This window comes from Anolis carolinensis, chromosome 1, assembly GCF_035594765.1.
Source record: "Anolis carolinensis isolate JA03-04 chromosome 1, rAnoCar3.1.pri, whole genome shotgun sequence".
NCBI classification, from domain to species: domain Eukaryota; kingdom Metazoa; phylum Chordata; class Lepidosauria; order Squamata; family Dactyloidae; genus Anolis; species Anolis carolinensis.
The window spans coordinates 139,943,890-139,965,596 of NC_085841.1; the positions used below are offsets into that span (position 1 = coordinate 139,943,890).

A 21,707-nucleotide genomic window follows, 5' to 3' on the forward strand; every position below is an offset into this window, starting at 1 on the left:
TTCCAGCTTTTCTGTTCTTAATGTGTGTGGTTGTATTCAACCTCCACGATGAATTGCATGTGCTAAGAGTTCACATCATCTCTTCCTCCTTACCTTCTAATTCTGTATTAGTTTTCTTTCTTGTAACATTATGTTATATGGATGTTAAGAAGGCTAAAATACAAGACACCACTTGCCATCTGATCTTGGAACTAAGTAGGTTTAGCTTTGGTTAATATTTGGATGGAAACTTTCACTCCTGGAAAACAAAATAAATAAAAATAGAATTAAATTAAATAATAAAAAACACAAAGTAGAATCAAAATAAGAAAACTAGTTATTACATTTTGAATGGAAATTCACCAAATTGGTGATAGTTGAGAATAAATTGAGATCTTATGGTAAATTTAAAAGTTTAAAAAAATACTATTTCATTGCATGGATATTGCATGAACTCAACCACCTAAACTGGGCTCTACAGGCCAATGGATACTCCACCACAGACATCAGAAGAGCTGCAAGGCCAAGAACAAGCCATGAGAGTCAAGACAAAGATCCACCCAGAGGAAAGGTGTTCTTACCATACATCAAGGGAACTACTGACCGCATAGGGAAGCTGATGAAGAAGCACAACCTACAAACTATCTACAGACCCACGAAGAAAATCCAACAAATGCTATGGTCAGCGAAGGACAAGAGGGATCCTCTCTCTTCTGCAGGAGTCTACCGGATACCATGCAGCTGTGGACAAGTCTACATAGGGACCACCAAACGCAGCGCCCAAACAAGAGTCAAAGAACATGAAAGGCACTGCAGACTAATTCAACCAGAGAAATCAGCCATAGCAGAGCATTTGATGAACCAGCCTGGACACAGAATACTATTTGAGAACACAAAAATGCTGGACCATTCTAACAACTATCATGTCAGACTACACAGAGAAGCCATTGAAATCCACAAGCATGTGGACAACTTCAACAGAAAGGAAGAAACCATGAAAATGAACAAAATCTGGCTACCAGTATTACAAAACTCCAAAATCAAAACAGTAGATGGGAACCAACACAATGAGGACTTGACTGAACAAAGGATGCCCCCAGGCAAGGGACAAAACATTTCCAGTGCCAATTAGGGTGATTAACTGAAACATTAATGCTGGCTCCCAGTGACAAAGAACTCTTGCCACACCTTGGACTCTACACAGATATATATTCTTTCCTTTCCTGACTTAGTTTATCCATACCTCACAACCTCTGAGGATGCCTGCCATAGATGTGGGCGAAACGTCAGGAGAGAATGCTTCTGGAACATGGCCACACAGCCCGAAAGACATACAACAACCCCGATATTGTAAATTGTTTAGATATCGCTTTACTTTGCATTGCTTTACGATCTATCCCCTTTTCACCCCCTAGTATTTATTTATTTATCTATCATGTCAGAAGTGAACTGTTGTAATGTATTTAAAAACAAAAACAAAGTTAAAAACTTGGCATTATACTAAATGTCCTTTGACCAGTACCTGGCCTCTTGGAGTGCCACTGGTGTTGCTTTACTAAACACTACTTAAACACTACTAAACACCATTAACTTGTAAAACATATGGTAGGCCTAAGGCATCTGCCATACAAATTTATTCTTCAAAAAGCTCTGCAAGTCAAAGAGGCAAAGAGGTTGGAAATCACTGTTTTAGAGAAAGGTACTGGCAATCCTTGAATATAACTTGCCCAAGAAAACCCTAACAAATTCTTGGGGTCCCAATAAGTGAATAAGCGACTTGAAGGCACATACGCATACCTGCACACACACAAAAATATACATAATACTAACAACAACAACAACAACAACAATAATAATAATTTTATTCTTATATCCTGCCTCATCTCCCAAAGGGGACTTGGGGCAGCTTGCATGGGGACTAAGCCCAGTGACACAGCAATAAAATATATCAGCATAAAATACATTTCAATTACAATGAGTTAACACATAAAAAGATATAAAATATCATAAAATACCACTCAGTAAAACCAATAACAGAAACCGAGCACATTCGGCACACTCCTTGTCTCCTTTAAGACACACTCCTTGTCTTAAACATTTTATTCATATTTTAAAAGAAATTGCAAAATAGGTCAAGGGCGGATTTGATATTTTAAAAATTCTATTGCATCCAATCCCAATTGTGCGATTATATAAACATGGTTGTTGTATGTATTCTTCTGGAACATGGCCACACAGCCCGAAAGACATACAACAACCCTGGGATCCTGACCATGAAAGCCTTTGACAACATATATAAATATGCTTTATATTTGAGGCATTAATTTCACTCTATACTGCATCTGAAGAAGTGGGCTTATACCCATGAATACTCATGCTAAAATAAAACCAATTAGTCTGCCACATTTCTTTTCTTCTTTGTTTTTTTTCCTTCTTTTTAAAATTCTAAAATGAATCATTCATTTTTTGCTCTTCTCTGGTATTTTTTGTTTTTTCTTATCCGCCCCCCCCCCCTCCCAAGTAAAAGGGTGTTTTCTGGTTGTAACTGTTTCTTCATTATATCATGTACTGCTAGGTTTCCATCACATCCCATCTGATCTTTGAAGCTAAGCGACATAAGTTGACAAGCAACATGAAGACACATTCAAATAATGCACTATGCTTTAAAAAGCAACCCCGCCCCCAATGATTTGGTAATTAAATTTACTGTGTCAGTTAAGTTCTATTTTACAGTCTGGGCCTGTAAAATGCCTTCAGTTTGTCAAAATAAATATTTTTAAAAATGTACTTTTGGAAGCATGACAAAACTACTCAGACATAAAAAGAAATACCATCTCTGATGCGACTTGACAGAGATGCAAGTCTGTGCAAGAATAAAGCTACTTGTGATTTTGTTAAGCTAAGTAGATTTTATAATCAGATTGTAGTGTCAGCATAACAATCTAGTTTGAAAAGCTCTTAAAAATGAAATAGATGAAGGGAGCAGGTTTGCTTTTGCATTTGAAACCTAATTATATGCAACTTTCTGAAGTCTGACACACACATGCAGTTTCCACTTTGTGAAATTTGTTCTTTTATTTTATAAACTCAAAGGTCCCAGTTTGACTTAAACACCCCTCATAGTAAAAGTTTTACATTTGTATTAAAAGGATCGTACCCAACATTTCCCTGGGTTTATTGAAATCACATTTTAAAAAGTCTAACTGTGCTTCCCTTTTCCATTGTAAAATAAACTCCAGGAGAACATGATCACATCTACTAAGGCATCCTGTCATTTCCATCGCATTAACCAGGTAATCTCTGTTGATTAGGATCAGCTCACAAATAGCCAATCGCCCTATTGTCTCTTCCACTTTTTGGACAATGGCATTGACTGCAAAGCAATTGAGGAATTCAGCATACCTTACCTTCTTGGAAGAGTTTGACTTCCAACAAATATCAGGATAGTTGAAATCTCCCATTACTATCACATCGCTCCTTTCTGAATATTTTGGTCATATGTTTCATCAAGGTCCTCGATCTAGTTTGGGATTCTGTAGTGTGCTCCCACAATGCCATTACTGATGCTTGCCTTCCACTTAAATATTCCCAACTTGACTTCCAGGATTTAGGTCATGGATCTTTTCTTAAATTTAACATATTTTTGGTGTATTTCTCTGAAATAAGCTATACTTCCTTAATACTGCTTTATTTATTTATTTAAAACATTTATATTCCGCCCTTCTCACCGCAAAGGGAACTCAGGGCAGAGCACAACATATGTACGGCAAGCATTCCATGCCAGGACATAAATAAAATAGCTATAAATATACACAAACATAAAAATCAGTTATATCTACTTTAAAATCAGCTGTTTAAACCAAATCAGGACACCATGCTGGGTCCATTCCAATAATCTCACTAGTTTTAGTGTCACCACTTCTGTCACATTTACTTTGCTGTGTTAAGAATTTGAGTTAATCTTCTTTATTTTCCATGCTTTGTGTGATACTGACTATCCCATGGCTATTTCAAAGAAACAATAGTGTTAATCTTTTTTAGTTTTTTTTAAAAAAAGATTACTGGGGAAGGAGGAATCTGTAACACCTTTATGACTAACTGATTATTTTGGCATCACCTTTCTCAATTTTCAGTCCATTTTCTCAGCTAGACTTGATAGATTTGATATTGAAATCACAGATATTATAAGTTACATGGGTGGTGAATTTGATCAGATTGTAATATATTACTGAAAGATGCAGTTTGCATCCTAGAACATAAACCTTCAAAGAGTTTTATAAGCTGTTACAGGTCTGTGAAACAGCTGGTCTATTATTCTTAATGTGTGGAATTTCTGTTCTATTTTCATTATTGGGATAATTTGTATAATCATAATAATGCTATTAATAATATTTAAATGCATATATGCCATTAATATAGTTATATATACTAGCAGTTGCATGTATAATGCATATATTAATATATTATAGTGTATTGCTAATATATTCTATTTTGTACAGTACAGGCAGTCCCCAAGTTCCAAATATCCACCTTATATCAGTTGTGAGACAACAGAAATTGAGAGAAATCTACCGCTAGGAAGGGAAATTCACTCCTGGAAGAGTAATCATGAGAAAAGATGTCTCCACTGAAACTTTCTCACCAATCCTTGTTTCCACAGCAAGCCAAATTTTTCAAAATTCAATTATCACAGGGATAGAAAGTGGGATGAAATCTTCTGAACAGGGGCTGCAAAACAGTCACCACAGGTGTGTCAAGCTGCTTTGAGTCTCCAATAATAATAATAACAATAATAATAATAATAATAATAATAATAATAATAATAATAATAATAATAATAGTGAAATAACAAATTACAGCTACAGCCAGAAAAATCAAAAGTTATGAAGCCAGAATCATCCAGTACAGACAAAATCAACTGTTTCAGTCAGACCAAAGACAGTTCTACCAGAGTCTGAACCAAACAACAAACATAGTAACCATAAAGCCTGAGAAAATTGCAACAACTAAGTTCTGGAAAGAACTTTGGGAAAATAATAAGAACTACAACAAAAATGCTTGGTGGATAAAGGAACAAATGGAAATAACAACTGAAATGATCAGCAAACGAGTGCAAAAAGTCAAGAACTGGACATTGCCTGGGTAGTGATCAACTGCATGGATTTTGGCTCAAATATCTGATTCATTTACATGGAAAAATGACCCAACAATTTAATGAGATGCTGCAAAAAGGAAGTATCAGTGAAAGGTTAACTACTGGGAGAACATGTCTGATACAAAAAGGATTTCATTAAAAGTAACATATCTTGTTTACTCACAACCTTCATGTATTCAGCATACATGTACATAACTTGTCAATCCAGTTACCGATAGATTTTGAAGTAGTTTCTCTGTGCAGATAACACAGGGCATATTTCCTATAATTAACAGCAACATGAGTTTGCTCTTAATAGTCCAAAGTTTCAAGGCATCTCTGTGTTCTAGCCTGGAGTCTGAGTAGTCTCAGATCTGATCATATGGTCTGCAGCCCCTCCCACAATCTCAAAAAACATAGAGTAAAGGGAAAGCTGCATATCAATATATATATATACAATACAGTAAGCAAACAGAATCATATACAAAACAAATTACTAGTGGAGGCTTGAAGAAGGTTGCTATTTCCAACACATACAAATTCAGTTTAAGAACATACCTACAGAGCCTGTATATTGAAACCATATAAATGCTATTCTTTTTCTTTGTCTGAATATATTCCACTTATTCCACCTTAAATGCTCTTCTAAGTTACTATCTAAGATTTACTCATGGATTCCCTCAAAATTACCATTCTGTTCTGTCTTTTTCTTCTTAAAACATGGAGTAAAATGGAGCAAATGAATATATTCTCTCAGCTTTTTCACTTTGAGAAAAGACATTTGAGGAGGAAAAAAACAATTAAAACTGGCTAAAGATAAAATGTCTGGCTTGCCTTTCGTTTTCTGGCATTATAATGAAGGATAGGTAAGAATGCAAATCTCCACAATAATATTATTCCCTCCTGAGGATTGCCTTCTGTGTAAATGCTTTAGTGGCATGATTCATCTTTTTGTAAATTCCTCTGCTCTCCTAGCTCAGTCTGCAGAAAAAAATAATATGGAGATTTGCATGCATATTAGAGCAGTATGACTTAAACATTACCTGTACACATTCCAAATGTGATGTATTGCAGCTATTACCTATCTTATTAAGAATAATTTCAGTAAATAATTTGGAGATAAAGCATGAAGGTTTTCCCCCCTGCATATGTAGGGGCCAATCCGGCACCTACTTAATTGCACTGGAATGTATTCAAGCCATCCTCTGAGACTGCATTTTGGTTCTAAAACCTTTTTTGGGGATTAACTCACAGCTGTTTCCTGAAATATTTCATTTTGAATAATTTTGCATTGTTTCTAGGAACCTTGATGAAGTCTCTGTGAAACTTGTTATTATATAGCTGTCCTCTTTTCATTGTTCTCTACTAAAATTTGTTATGTCATCAGAAAGCTATAATTGCACTGAATTAATACACATGTAGGTACAAGTACAATTCTAGCCTATATATTTAAAGTACTGTTGTATGTTTTGGTGAAAATACATGATAGCTAGCAAATGTGTAGAGTTAGTGAATAGTACTTGTCCAGCTATGTCTGAGATGTTTGGTTTATCTAGCAATGATTATTTAGTGAGTTTCTTCATCAGGAAAGCTCATTTTGGGTTTTGGGATGAAGCCATAAATTCTGACCTCGTACTCTTATCAGAAAAGCAATTAAGACCAAACTTGAAGCAATCCAGAAAGAATGTGTGTCATGAGTTTGTAATTTCTTGACTTCAAACATACTTTAGACTCCTGCATTGTTTAACAGAAATAAACTGGAACTCCTTTTAGACACACTAAAATGTAAGGAAAGTGTAGCAAAACTTCATAATAGAGTCTAAGAAAACAAGGATTGCAAAGAGAATACCTGTGGGCATGTACTCTATATACTCGTACATAAATTTAGAAATTTTAGTAAAACAAAAAGACAGAAAAAAACTTGTTGACTTTTCTACAAATCAATGTAAGTACTGTATTTTAATTTTTATAAAAAAGGAACCATCCCGTTATTTGAGTAGAGTGGCTAAAGGTGCAAGTTTTCTCTGCTCTTCACTGTTACCACTGTTTACTCTACCATGGCACTGCTTTTAGTCGTTTTGATTGCCAGTGTGTGAAAATGGCAGTGGCTGGCCCCTTGAGATAACACTAGTGCTTTGCCCTATCTGTGGAATAACCCATGTCATATCCAAAGTCATGTCGAAATTCATAATTTTGGCTTCAAAACCTGCCCTTGACTTATGCATGAGGTCAACTTATACATGGGTATAAGCCGACCTCATGCATAAGTCAAGGGCAGTTTTTGAAGCCAAAATTATGAATTTCGATATGACCTTGGATATGACATATGGTAGCTATTAGGGCTGTGATCAATAAAATATGTTTCAAAAGTTATTACAAAATTAATGGACACTGGCATTTCATTTCTAAAGTGTTTCTAAAGTATCATTAGTAAAAATGTTATCACTATAACAAGAGTACTGAAATTTCATTTCTTTTTCAATATAATAATTACACAAGTGGGGAAACTTCAGGGGCTCTTTTCTCTCTCATTTTCATAGCTATTGGGGTGAAACTTGCAATAATGGTAGAACACATTTACCACTGTTAGCCCATCAAGTTTCAGAATGTTTCACTTATCCAATTTGGGGAATTTTCAGTTTTGGTGCCTCAGGTAAACCCGTTATGTATCTCGGGATATTGGGCAGTGTATAAGGGCCCTCACTCCTTGTGGGACAAATAGCACATGCTCCTTGTAAAAAGAGATGTCACTTGCCTCCTCACACAATCTTGGAAAATACACAAATGCTTCTACAACTGGATGCTGCACAAGCATATTGCTACTATTAGATTTGAATCACTGTCTGCTTTTAAGATTATTTTTTCTTCTGCTGTGCATTTAAAAAAAATTCTTTGAAAGCAATCTGCAAGTTTTGTACAATGTCTTGAAACTTGAACATGGTTCTGGCACATTTTCTTAGAAAGGATGCCTCCAATAGCCTCCAGTTGAGAGGTCTCCTGTATTCTAGTTTCATTGTCAACTTTTGGCCCAGAATTGGTCAGTCAGATAAATCTCACCATATTTATAGAAAAGTTACTAATGAGCTGTCATAATTTATTCGTTACTGATTCTCAGCAATCCTTTTACAATTTTATAAAGACTAATATGTTTACCTAATGGTTCCATAGTGTTGCGATTATTCCAAGACATTATTTAGCCAACTATCCTTTTTAATTCAAGTGTCTGAGCATTGTTTTAAAATATTTTTAAAAGTCGCACTAATTTTTCTTTTGAGCCTTTTTAAGCACAAAGAAGAATTTCTCAAACAGTTCCATTTTAAATTCTCTGACATTTTACAAACAGTAAGTTAGACCTTATATCACAATGCATTCCTTCTACATGACACCAATTATTTTGTTTGTTCGTTGCCTTAAATCCTACCTTTCTCCTAAATCTGAGTATTAGGTAATTTTATACAGAATGGATTAATTCAGGACATGAGGTTTTCTGTTCATCTACCTCGCTAGATTTACACTTTCTCTCCATAATTACAGCTAAAGGGTGAAAAAAAGTTGGGAATGCTCTAGCACTTATCCGTCAGTCTCATACTATTAATTTATGTACAATCCATTTCCTTTTACTGCTACAATCCATTTATACTTTTGACATAAAGGAATGTAATACTGGCTGCTGTTCAGTCCATAAACATTTATTTTTGGTTTCATTATTCTGAACACTAATTATAGCTCAAGCCATTCCACAGAACAGCTTCCAGATAGCATGCTGCACTTCCAATAAATGCAATTTACCATCTGTGTGTATTTCTAATCCACTTTCTATTAACTTTGTGAATTATGTTCAGAAATATTTTTAACTTCAAGTATGAAAACATCAATCCATTTACGCTCCCTTCCCTGTTGACAATGCAGACATTTTTCACTCAGATATAGATAGATAAATAGATAGATAGATAGGAAACATTTTATACAGCTTGCTAATTGTAGTAAATGCACCGCCCAGCTTACTGGGTAGGGACGTTGTAGTGGCTGGCACTTCCCACCTGCCATCTTCTCCTTGGTGATTCTCCTTCCCAGGAGCCGCCACGTCCTGCATGTGTTGGCATGTTCAGTCAGGCAGCCTGCTCCCTGGTTGGCTGTGTGCAGGCCCCACTTGGATCCACCAGCACAGATAAAAGCGGGGTTGGCTGGCTCTAAGGGCCTGTCACCTCTGTGATTCTCTCAGGGATGCTGCTGGTTTGGATTTATTGAGCTGCAATGGTTCAAGGCTGGTGGCAGGGGGTCCCCCTCTTTTGTGGCATGTCTCACGGTCCCTGGATCCAGTTTGCGTATCTCCCCCCTTTGCTGGTGCAGGGGAAGTGTCCTGGTGTTGTAGGGGTGTGGCAGGACCACTGTCCCAGGCAGTACACTGTCTGCTCACTGCCTGCAACCCCTATTGTTGTGTAGCGGCATTGGTAAGCAGTAGACTGTTCTATTCTTGATCCATGCATGGTTTCCAACCCTGTTTTCATTGTAACCAATAAACAAGTTGTGACCTGTGGTTATCCCAACTCCTTATACTTGTGTTTACTTGTGGGCTCCTGGTGGGGGAGCTTGGTCACCTCTGCTCATGCAACAGATCTTTGCAGAAAGGGAATTTTAGGACTCTATTGTGCTTTTCCTTAACAGGCAAGTCACAAGTATTATGTGTGTGCATATTCTCAGCATGCTTCAAAGGAATTCCACCTTTGGTTCTCAAACATTATGGGTAGTTGATAAATATAAAGGCATGCTAACTGTACCTTACAGAAATCATATAATAGTAGAGTTGGAAAAGACCACGTGGGCCATCTAGTTCAACCCCCTGCCATGCAGGAAAAGCACAATCAAACTGCCCCTGACAGATGACCATTTAACCTCTGTTTAAAAGCCTCCAAAGAAGGAGAATCCACCACACTCTGAGGCATTGCGTTTTACTGATGAACATCTCTTGAACCCATTGCTCCAAGTACTAGTTTCCAGGGCAGCAGAAAACCAGCCTGCTCCCTCTTCCTTATGACATCTTTTCATGTATTTATACATGGCTATCATGTCTTCTCTCAACCTTCTCTTCTGCAGGCTAAACATACCTCGGTCTTTAAGATGTTCCTCATGGGGCATGGTTTACTAGCAAACTGAAAGTTAAACCAACCCCTTATAAAAAATAAAGACACATGCATAAATTGAAATAATGAAATGTATGGGGATAGAAAATACTGTATCTCATGAAAACCTTTTATTTATATTTTAAAAAATAAATGATTTGTAAGATAATACCTTGCATTTCCAAGACTTTGGAATATTTCTCATTAGATTTATATGACACTTCTACACATTGTAGCTGACACACAGTTTGGAAAGCTCTGCTTTAAGGGCTAAGGCATTTGCCACTAAGTATGGGATTCCAAAGACTTTGGTAGATGGAGAAGGGATTTAATACTTTCCCCAATGTGATGTTAACCAAAAAAAAAAAATCTCCTTCCATACAAATCTGTCCAGAGCCCATGTTTTTCATCTGTGACCCTGTTATGTGTTGTGTATCCTAGAAAGGTAAATGAGATAGGAGTTAATGACAGAGCCCTCTTGGTAGCAACATCCTGGTTGTGAAACTCCACTGTCAACCTCAGTGTTGACCTGACAGCTGGTCAAATGTATATTATTCTGATTAACATTCATGAAATAATACCATTCGCTGATTTTAAATAATTCTTCTATTTTGTTGTAATATTCAGTTGTGTTTATTGCTCTTTTATTGTAATTTGATTTAAGGTATTATTACACTAAATTGTTTTGAACATTGTGAGTGGAAGTGTGTTTCAAAATAGATTAAGGACAAGTAAATGCAAGTGAAGTAGCACATGTCAAGGGAGTTGCCATAATGTATCTTTGGCAGAATTTTTTTATCATGGCAAACTACAGCCTTTGAATCTTTGAAAGCATAGCAATAGTAACATGGATGAATGGCAAAATGCATTAAAATGCACTTACAGTAGACATATAGAACCAGATACAATGTCTATGGAATTTTTTCTGGCACTAATGTAAAGTGCTTTTCTGCTCTTTTTAAAGCATCAAGGTTTGCTTCAATGAACATCTTTCCTATAGAAATGAAACATTTAATGCTCTGTAATCTCTATAAGAAGTAACACAACTTCAAAGTCATCTTTCAGTCTGGTGTAGCATCAATAAAATCTTTATGGCGCCCACTTAAAAATTATGACAATTGGCAATCTCTGTCTTGGATGCAGAAAGGATAATTTCTGGGCCACTCCCAAGCCCAAACTAGATGCCTTGTAAAATTGACTATGAGTATAATTCTAAAATCTTTGGCTCCCATTTAAAATGAAAAGGGAAGAGTTCAGGGGCTCCATGAAATGGTAACTCCTGGTGTAGGTTTGTATTCCCTGTATGCTTCACCATCCTGGAGACCTTGTCTTTTCGTTTTACACATGCAGGAAGTACCTGAACACATGAGAGAGCAGCCACAACATTTGAGTCAAACTTATTTTTAAAAAGGAAGTTCACTATCCATGTAAGTTACTATTACATCTATGCTCTACAGGTGTGTATTCCTGTAGGGCGTACTGTAGAATTAATGCAGATTGACTCCACTTTAACTGCAGTGGCTCAATCCATTTTGCAGATACTGTATGATCTCAGGATTACTCTCTGCATGGCCTACAATAGGAGACATTATGTACTAGCATCTTCAAAAATGTTATCAGTCTAAAAAAGCAAATAATTTTTAAAAAAGTCTTTGTGAGTATATTTAATACTTAACAAATAGTCGCTGTCATTCATTTCCTGATTATAGGCATAGCTTTGGATCCCAAAAGGGCTGTTGCTCTTTTATGCCCCTAAGAAAAAGCAGTAAAACGCAGTCAACATAATAAAGTTTAGGATCCTTCCATGGTGCTAACTAACTAATTCCCTTTCAGTTAGTAACCTTGTGAACCCAACTGCCTGAAATAACTCCCTCTTTGTGCTGCTGTCACTCCTACAAACATCTAAAGAGAACATGTTCCTGTACAAATAGAGAAGCTGCAATTGCAAGATAGGAAGGACATAAAAAGACGTTTATGTCGGTAAGAGTCCTTATGTTTTTCTTTCTGTTTATATATCATAGCTGATTTTTCTTCTCTTTGGAGTTTTTATATGCAAATGCCATGCTCCAGAATTTTGTTCTGTATTTGCAGGACTGGGCACATCAGAATTTTGGCATTCAGCATATGATACGTTTCTTGTTGAAAGTTAAGGCCTATCTGAATGAATTCTTCATGCATTATCAAAACATCCACATGACAGCTTGTCTTGTATGAACACATGATTGGAATGTTGTCACTGGGATTTTTTTGGCAAAGCAATCCATCATATTTCTGGGAGCTGTTGCTAGAAAAATGAATTAAAATATTTCATAGTACTTTTACAAGCCCATATTCAAGTTGGTACCCATACTGTAGGTTTTATCTAGAACTTCTCATTGAAATAAAGCTGGCTTATAAGCTTAGTGGCTTAAATCCATGTATGAATCACCTCACAGAATATTGTCCACTCTGTATTTTATTTTAAGTGTGCTTTTATGTTGGAATTCGTGATAACAGACATTGAAATATTCAAGGAACCCTAATTTCAGCTTTTGTAACCTATCTTGGTTTTATTTATAATACATCTGTTGTTTACCTCAAAATAAGAACTACAACCTAAAAGTTTGTAGGCCTGAAAGTTTAAAATGTTTGCTTTGAAAGTATAGCAACAGGAAGAATAAAAATATGCAAGCCGGGAACCTTATCTTACCAATATATCATGTCAGTGTGTATTCTAATAAACTGCCTAAGCTGTTGTCAGGACCCAGGCTGCAGAGCACCAATAACCATGCGCAGAGACCAGAATCTATCTAATATCTTTATTAAAGGAATATATAAAGTCAATAAAAACAAGTGAAGAATATAGTTCAGAAGTAGACCTTTCAGGAAAGGTCAAATATAGTCCAGGAAAACAATGTCCAATATGTGATATTAGAGTCCAAAGTTATAATCCAATAACCGAAACACACACTTGCCGAGCAAGTGTGGGGAAATGACAAGGTCCTTTAGTCCAATGGAGCTTGACAACAAGGCTGGAAAACAAACTAGATTCTTGGCAAACAAGACTTGATACGAGGCATCAAGAAGCAAGAATCAAGAACAAGGTCCGTGGCGAGGTCCGGGAAACAAGGCAGGCTTGGAACTAGAACAAGGTCCGTGGCGAGGTCCGGGGAACAAGGCAGGCTTGGGACTTGGTCCTGGAAACAAGGAACTGGAGTAGCGTAGTCCACACACGATCTCACTCCTGAAGCTGACGAATTGACTCCGCAAGGATCTCCTTGCGGTAAAACACCTATATAGGATCTTGTTTTCCCGCCAAGGAACACTTTCCCTGGGGAACAAGAAGTGAAACCCAAACTGTGTCCAGATGCATGACTCCTTAGGATTTCCCAAGGGAAACAGGCTTAATCATCTAATTGTCTGGCAGCGATTCTGGCGCTTCGGCGATTCGCCTCCCTAGCGCCTCTATCTCTATTATAATTATCCTTACGAGAGAACGGGGGAGAATTCTGCCCAAGGCTTGTTTGGCTGACTTCTTGAGGGCAAACATCCTGCAGGTGCAGGGCCTCCGATCCTGGCTGAATCGGTGGGAAACCCAAGTTTTCCTCTTTGTCTGCCACAATAGTACTAGGAACGGGACTACATGGCCCATGAGACATCACAGCTGTCAAGAATCACATTATGCCACATACCACACCTTTCCTTGGAAATATAGAAGTTGCCACTTCCTATTCATGGTGTTTATAATAAAAGAATTTGAGGTAACAGGTCTAAGATCCCTTGAACTATATGCTAGATGAAGAAAACAGTAGGGATGTACCAGTGAAGTCAAATAATTGAGGATGAGGCAATTTTATACAGGAAAATTAACCATAAACATAATTTCCTACTTCTCTGGGCAGCTACTGCCTTCACGTAATGAAAGGAACTTATTGGTAATGATGGGAGTTTCAGTTCATGAGTTTATCTTGTGATTTATGCAGTGAAGAAAGTGATTTTCTCCCTCTTAGACCTTTCACAGTGAAAGCAATAACAAGTTATGTTATCCTGCTCGGGAAACTATTGTTCTTTAGGTGAGTTGCTGTACTTCAGTCTTTCAGTTATCCCTAATCTAATAATAATAATAATAATAATAATAATAATAATAATAATAATAATAATAATAATAATAATAAAATATAGCAACTTTAGTTTTCTATCCTGCCTCCATCTCCCTGTAGGGATTCAGGGCGACTAACACAGGGCAAAGCCCAAAAGCAATAAAACAAAGTAAAACAGATAAAACAGCATATTCAAATAAGTAAAACACAATAAAATCAAACATGAATACAAGTGCAATACAATAACAGTAAAAACCAATTCGAAACATAAAATGATAAGATAAAATGGACCACCAAATTGGAGAAAAGGGGTAGTGTGGGGGAGGCAATTAAAACTAAAGTGCAATAATGTATTATAAGGTGCTTTGGGTGAAAAGGACAAAGTGAGAGCATTTATCAACAATTGGAGTGAGGAAGGACATCCAGTTAAATCTAGGGGAAGGTGGAACAGTGCGAGAAATAGTGCATTGATTTTTGGAATTTAGATCATGGGGCCTAGATTATTCAATTATTTCTAATATCTCATAATTGCCCTTTTCTTTCTAGTTAGTCAGGATATGTTTTTTGAGACACAGATGAAACATTTTGTTAAATGAGATTTTGTTCCCCAACCTACCTACCAAATGTGTTTGAAAGAAATTGCCTCACTGCCTAGGAAGATGAGAGGCTGTATCTCAGGCTCTTGCCTGAGATACAGGATGCATTTACACTGTAGCATTAATGCAATTTGACATCACTTTAATTGCCATGGCTCGATTCTATAGCAGTCAGAGATGTCAATTAAAGTGATGTTACATTAATTCTATAGTGTAGATTCACCCATATACTCATTGTAGAGACCAGTGACAAAAAGATTTGAGCATCTTGATTCTGCCTTGGCATGAGATCTGACTGAGATGGAGGAAATTCAGATTATAGGAGTGCAACATTGGGGCAATATATCACACTGCACCTTTGTTTGTAAAATAGTTAAAGCCAGGGGAGCCACCTTCCCTTTATACTCCCTGCAACCTTCCAAACCTACTCTGGAGGGATGAGAAATGCACAGAGGAGCAGCAGAAGAATTTGTATTCTTCTTATACATATCTCATTCTTCTTATACATATCTCATACACTTATACATGATATGAGAGGCAGTGTGGTGCAGAGCTTTGAGCATTGGATTGCAACTCTGGAGACTAGAGTTCAATTCTCTCCTTGGCCATGGAAACCCACTGGGTGACATTGCATAAGACACAAACTCTCAGTCCCAGAAAACCCCCTCATAAGTTCTCCTGGAGTTGCCATGAGTCAGAACTTGAAGACACACAACAACAATAAATATATGGTACAAGAAAATTGTCTTGTTTGATGTTCTTGCTTTCCCTGGAAACAAAGATTGTTATCTACCATTTACTGATAATTCCTCAGAATTGGAACCATCATCTAGTCTGGTTTCAGGTCATGCGGTTCTCTTTCTCTACCTTACCACATTTGTTGAAGAAATTACTTTTTTTGAACCACTTGTTCTGATGCCTAATGAAAAAACCTAACTATTAAGTAGTGAAGAAGTCTAATTGGTTTGAATGAGAGTTATATTCAACTGCTTAAAATTGTGGTAGATGCATAGAGTAGAAAGTCAGTGTGTTGTATGTGTTGCTAGATATGGAAAAACTGAGATCCAAGTTCTTGATAAGCCATAAAGTTTCTGCAGAGCTATGATATTTATTCCATATCAATTGAGAAGTTCTTTTTTCTTGCCCTTATCTCAAAGTTGTCATTAAAGAAAACCCTGCTAACGTAGTTTTGGGAGGGAAAATCATTTATAGATAATGGAACGGAAGACTGCTTTTTTGATGCTCAGATATGATCTCTTTTGGTGTATTCCTTTCATATCCTTCAATATGATCTGGAATGGCTTACTTCAGCCTCACATGAAAGTCAAAAACATCATTCAGATATATCTCCTGCACCACACGAATGAAATGCTCAAAAACTTCATTGTTCACTCAGAACACAAATTCTTAGTTTCAAATGAAATGTTCCATAGCTTTGATCATGGGCCCTGTTGGATAGCTGTCTTGATTGAGTCAAGTATATTTTATAGATTTTTTTAAAGAAAAAAACCCCCTGTAGTTCATTTTCTGAGATGTTCCAATAGTGAGACATGTCAGCAACAACATTGTTGAACTTACTTCAAGTTACAGCTTTCAGAAAGAATTGACAAGATTTTATAATATGGTCTGCATATACATTACAAATCATATTATGAATTTTTGCCTGTTGTTTATTTTGATTTTCAAACTCACATAAATATTCTTTCTGGAGACAAAGAAGTGAAGTGAAAATGGATGGATGCTTGGACTGTCTTTTTACTAGTGTGAATGCATTTAGTTCCAAATACCATCAAAACATTTATTTAATTTCTATCCTTCTTTTCTTCTGGAATATGAGCCAAATATTGTATAATAAATTAAAATCTTGTTATACAAAAGTTTAAAAGTTAAATAATCTCTTTATAAAAAGCATTTTATGGATTGTTGATTGATTTTGTATATGCATCTAATTGTGCCAGTGTTGTAAGCCGCCCTAACTCCCTTCGGGTGAGAAGGGCGGGATATAAATATTGGAAAATAAATAAATAAATAACTACAGAGGTAAATGTCATTCCTTTCAAAAGAAACACATAAATGTATCAATTTTCTTTCTGCTGCAAGGAACCGTTTCTAAACACTATTCAGAATTTGGGACTTATTCTATGTGAAATTATCATATGGTGATTTTGCACAGAAACATCATATTTATGTTGGTCCCAGCATTTTTGTTCTGCATGAAAAATTATATTTTTACAGGTATCACTTTCCAAATCAGAAAAAGCTGCTTCCTGCATTGAAAATACTTTTTCTATACAAAACATCAAATTTTGCACAGAATAATTCACCTATCCTATAGAGAAAACAGCATTTTTGTGAATGGAATAAGTCAACTATACAATAGCCCACATAGGAAACAACATTTATGTGTATATTTATTTCTTTAGAAATACATTGTTTTCTAAGCAGAAAAAGCAATCTCGTGTACCAAACAACCTGTACAAATTTCACATGCAGCATATCTTGTTTGATACCAATATCATCTTCTCATAATCATCACAGTGGTATTATCAAACAGTTTCAGCCTTTGGTTAGTGCTTAAATATGATTTATCAACTGACTTATTAACCTAAAAATTATCTTCTAACAGAACTAAAGGTAAACACAATAGGGGATACTGGGTAGAAGAGTAGTCAGAGCAGATTGAACAGCTGGCAATAGATTGATTTATTATTTTCCCCTTCTATGCCTGTTGTTGTACAGTTCTGAATGAAACCTCTAGGTGCACTTAGCACATGCAAATGGATTATTGAATTTTTAAGAGGGATTATATATCATATGCTATTATGTAGAATTGAACAGTTTTAGCATCCTTCCATAAAACATTTTAAAAAAATAATTAATTGCCTCCAAGCTCCTTTTCTGAATGCTTCTTTAACTTTCAAAATCTTCAGGGACATATTTAATCCAATTTTGATACACACATGTAGATTTTTGGCACACTTAGAAGTGCTTAGGTAAAGGTAAAGGTTTCCCCTGATGTTAAGTCCAGTCATATCTGACTCTGGGGGTTGATGCTCATCTCCATTTCTAAGCCGAAGAGCCGGCGTTGTCCGTAGACACCTCCAAGGTCATGTGGCTGGCATGACTGCATAGAGCGTTGTTACCTTCCCGCCGGAGCGGTACCTATTGATCTACTCACATTGGCATGTTTTCGAACTGCTAGGTTGGCAGAAGCTGGAACTAACAGCGGGCGCTCACTCTGCTCCCGGGATTTGAACCTGCGACATTTCGGTCTGCAAGTTCAGCAGCTCAGTGCTTTAACACACTTCACCACCGGGGCTCCTTTAGAAGTGCTTGAAATCATAGAATAATAGAGTTGTAAGAGACCACATGGGCCATCTAGTCCAACCCCCTGCCATGCAGAAAAGCACAATCATAGTATTTCTGACAGATAGCCATCCACTGCTGAACAACTCTTACAGTCATGAAGTTCTTCCTAATGTTCAGGTGGAATCTCCTTTCCTGTAATTTTAACCCATTGTGCTGAGCCCTAGCTTCCATGGCAGCAGAAAACAAGCCTGCTCCCTTTCACATATTTACACATTAGCTATCATGTCGCCTCTCAACCTTCTGTTCTGCAGGCTAAACATGCCATGTTTGTTCTCCAGACCTTCGATCATTTTAGTTGCCCTCCTCTGGACACTTTCCAGCATGTCAATATCTTTTTTGAACTCTGGCGCCCAGAACTGGACACAGTTTTCCAGGTGAGGTCTAACCGAAGCAGAATACAGAGGCACCATGACTTCCCTCGATCCAGACAAGTGATTCTCAAACTGGGGTCCTCAGATGTTTTTGGCCTACAACTCCCAGAAATCTCAGCCAGTTTGCCAGCTATTAGGATTCCTGGGAGTTCAAGGCCAGAAACATCTGGGGACCCCAGGTTGAGAACCACTAATTTAGACACTATTCTCCTTTTGATGCAGCACAAACTCCCATTGACTTTTTTTTGTTGATATACCACACTGCTGGCTCATGTTCAACTTATTGTCATGGAGCCACAGTGGTGCAATGGGTTAAACCCTTGTGCAAGCTGAACTGCTGACCTGAAGGTTGGGTTGCTAACCTGAAGGTTGCTGGTTCAAATCCGCAAGATGGCCTGAGCTCCAATCTGTCAGCGCTAGCTTACGGGGACATGAGAGAAGCTTTCCAGCAGGATGGGTGTCCCCTAGGCAACGTCTCTATAGACAGCCAATTCTCTCATACTGGCTTGCAGTATGTTCTCAAGTTGCTTCTGGCACGATAAAACAACTTGTCCACGAAGACCCCAAGATCTTGCTTGCATGGACTGTTGTCAAGCCAGATATCACCCACTCCAAGATCTTTTTCACCTTCTCTGAAAAACTGGTTCCTTTTTCTTCCTTTTTCTACTGACCTAACTAAAGAACACCTTTTTATTGCTTTTAATTTCTCTGGCAAGCCTGAGCTTATTTTGCACTTTAGCCTTACGAACCTTAAGTGATGCTTGTTGAATACATTTCTATTTCCTCTGTTAGCTGTCCTAACAATGAGCCAAGATCAGCACTCCTTACTCATTGCTTTTTTGAAATGTCATAACCTTTGTTGGAATATATTTGGAATTATGAATTTAATCAGAACTTTGGAGAAGTGCTGAATTATCTCCCTTGCATTATGAATTAGAAAAAATGACTCTAGCTGAAAAATACAGTTCAGTTAAATGGGTCCTCAGATGCTGTTGTTTCAGCCCCTAGAAGCCTAGCCCACATGGATAGCAGTCATGGATTTGTGACAACACGTTCGGGTCCTTAGAATATGTAGCATAACGTATAACATGTAGCGAGTGGAAGTATTTTAGCCTCACTTCCCTCTGGCACTAACTTATCTGTTCTCTTTCATGCAGTGAGCAATGTGGGCAACATCATTCTTTTAGGTCCAGTGTGATCTTTTAACCCTCTCCCCCATTTATCATTTCTGGCATCTCCAGCGCTCCAGATTTGTGTAGCTGAAAAATTAACTTTTTGTCTCCAAATGGCCAATAGCATAGTATTGGATATTATGTAATATTTTATAGGATTTTTTTCCTTTTTGGTTTTTTTATCACTATAGTACCTGGTTTTTGATTTACATCCTGACTTTCTTCCAAAGAGCTCAGTCAAGGTGGCTCACAGCAAACCAAGAAAATCATTTATAAACTGAGGGGCATGAAGCCACAAGTCTACCAGTGTTCAAGTGAATTTTTAAAACTCAACAGTTTGGGGTGAATTCATGAATTAAGTCTTATCTTTCCAGATTTAAAACGAAGTAGTCTCTGGAAGAATTTACATTGACATTCATTAATTGTGTTCATTGCCAGCTGACCTTTGTTTAAAATGATTTTATGTGTTGCTCCATATTGTGATTTGATTCTGTTCTGTAGGTTTCCAAGTATAGATTATGTCCCAAAAGGGGCCTATAAATGCATGAAAATCTGTCATCTCTGTCTTGGTACTGAATTAAAATGCTGGCCGTAATGGTCCAATAATCAGCCAAGTTTTCAGGCTATTATTATCCATTGAGGTTTGGTTCCAAGACCTACTGTGGATACTAAGATCTGAGGGTATTCAAGTCATATTATATACCATGGTATAGTGAAATGCTGTCCCTTATATAAAGTGGCTTATATAAGGTTATATAAAGGTTATTGGACCATTACGGATTATACACACACACACATTCTAGCCATGGATGGTGGACTCCATGGATGAATATCCATGTCTATAGAGAGCTAACTGTATCATGTTTCTTCCTCTACTCTCCGCCCCCATTTTGTTCCTTGGAAAAAGTTTTAGAGATCTTGATTGCACACTTTTGTGGCATTTTAGTTGATTGATAATAAAGTAATTCTGTAACTAGGTTTTTTATGTTTCATTGACTGACATAACAGCCATTGCTTTTACAAGTAATAAACACATTTGAGCAGTAGCCACCTTACATACTGCTCATATATTTCACATTCTTCGAGTCACTCTATTAAAGGTATCTAACCTTGCTTTCTTTTTCTTCTCTTCTACAGGTCATTGCTATAGTCATGGATATTTTTACAGATGTAGATATTTTCAAAGAAATTGTAGAAGCATCCACCAAGGGAATTTCGGTGTATCTTCTACTAGACGAATCTAACTTCAGCCACTTTCTTAAGATGACAGAGAAACAGGGCTGCCAAGTCCAGAGGCTCAGGGTAAGTCACTTACTCAATGGAAGAGATATATAATGTTAACATTTCAAATTAACCAATTATATTTTATGTTTATTTTGTTTTCTGTCACAATTTTTATACAGATTTACAATTCAACCTAAACACTTTACCATAGTAGCAATAAGTGACCAGTATCCATGTTTCAATTTATCAGCCTCTGACAAAATAGGTTGTGACTAGACATTTTCTAGATCCCCCAGTGTAACACTGTGGTATTTTGGGGCCAGAAGTCTTTAATTTCAATAGAGTGCACTGATATCTGTGGTTTTGCATATCCATGCAAAGTCGGGGAGCGTATCCTCTGCGTCTTACTGTATATTTTTTCACACTTAATAAAATGTAAGAATAATCCGACAGACAAATAAATGAATGAATAAATAAACAAATATATAAGTAATAGATTTCCATATTCTATAAGTTAACTTCATTTTTAAACTCAGAGAATGCAGAAATGAAGAAAACTATCACCAATATACCAACAGTTATAACCAAAAACAATAAATGTTATTTTAAAAACCCTCAGAAGTGAAATAACTGTAAAATAAAACTATCAAAGGAGGACAAGGG

At 36.8% G+C, this 21,707-nt stretch overlaps 1 protein-coding gene across 1 annotated transcript in view; it reads left to right on the forward strand.

Moving 5' to 3' along the window:
* The window catches only part of fam83b (family with sequence similarity 83 member B), a 67,164-nt gene that overhangs the window by 26,371 nt on the left and 19,086 nt on the right, over nt 1-21,707 (forward strand). Inside the window, exon 3 of the mRNA XM_062983066.1 lies at nt 20,958-21,122. Coding sequence (XP_062839136.1) covers nt 20,958-21,122 — 165 coding nt within the window. The remainder of the gene's footprint in view (nt 1-20,957; nt 21,123-21,707) is intronic.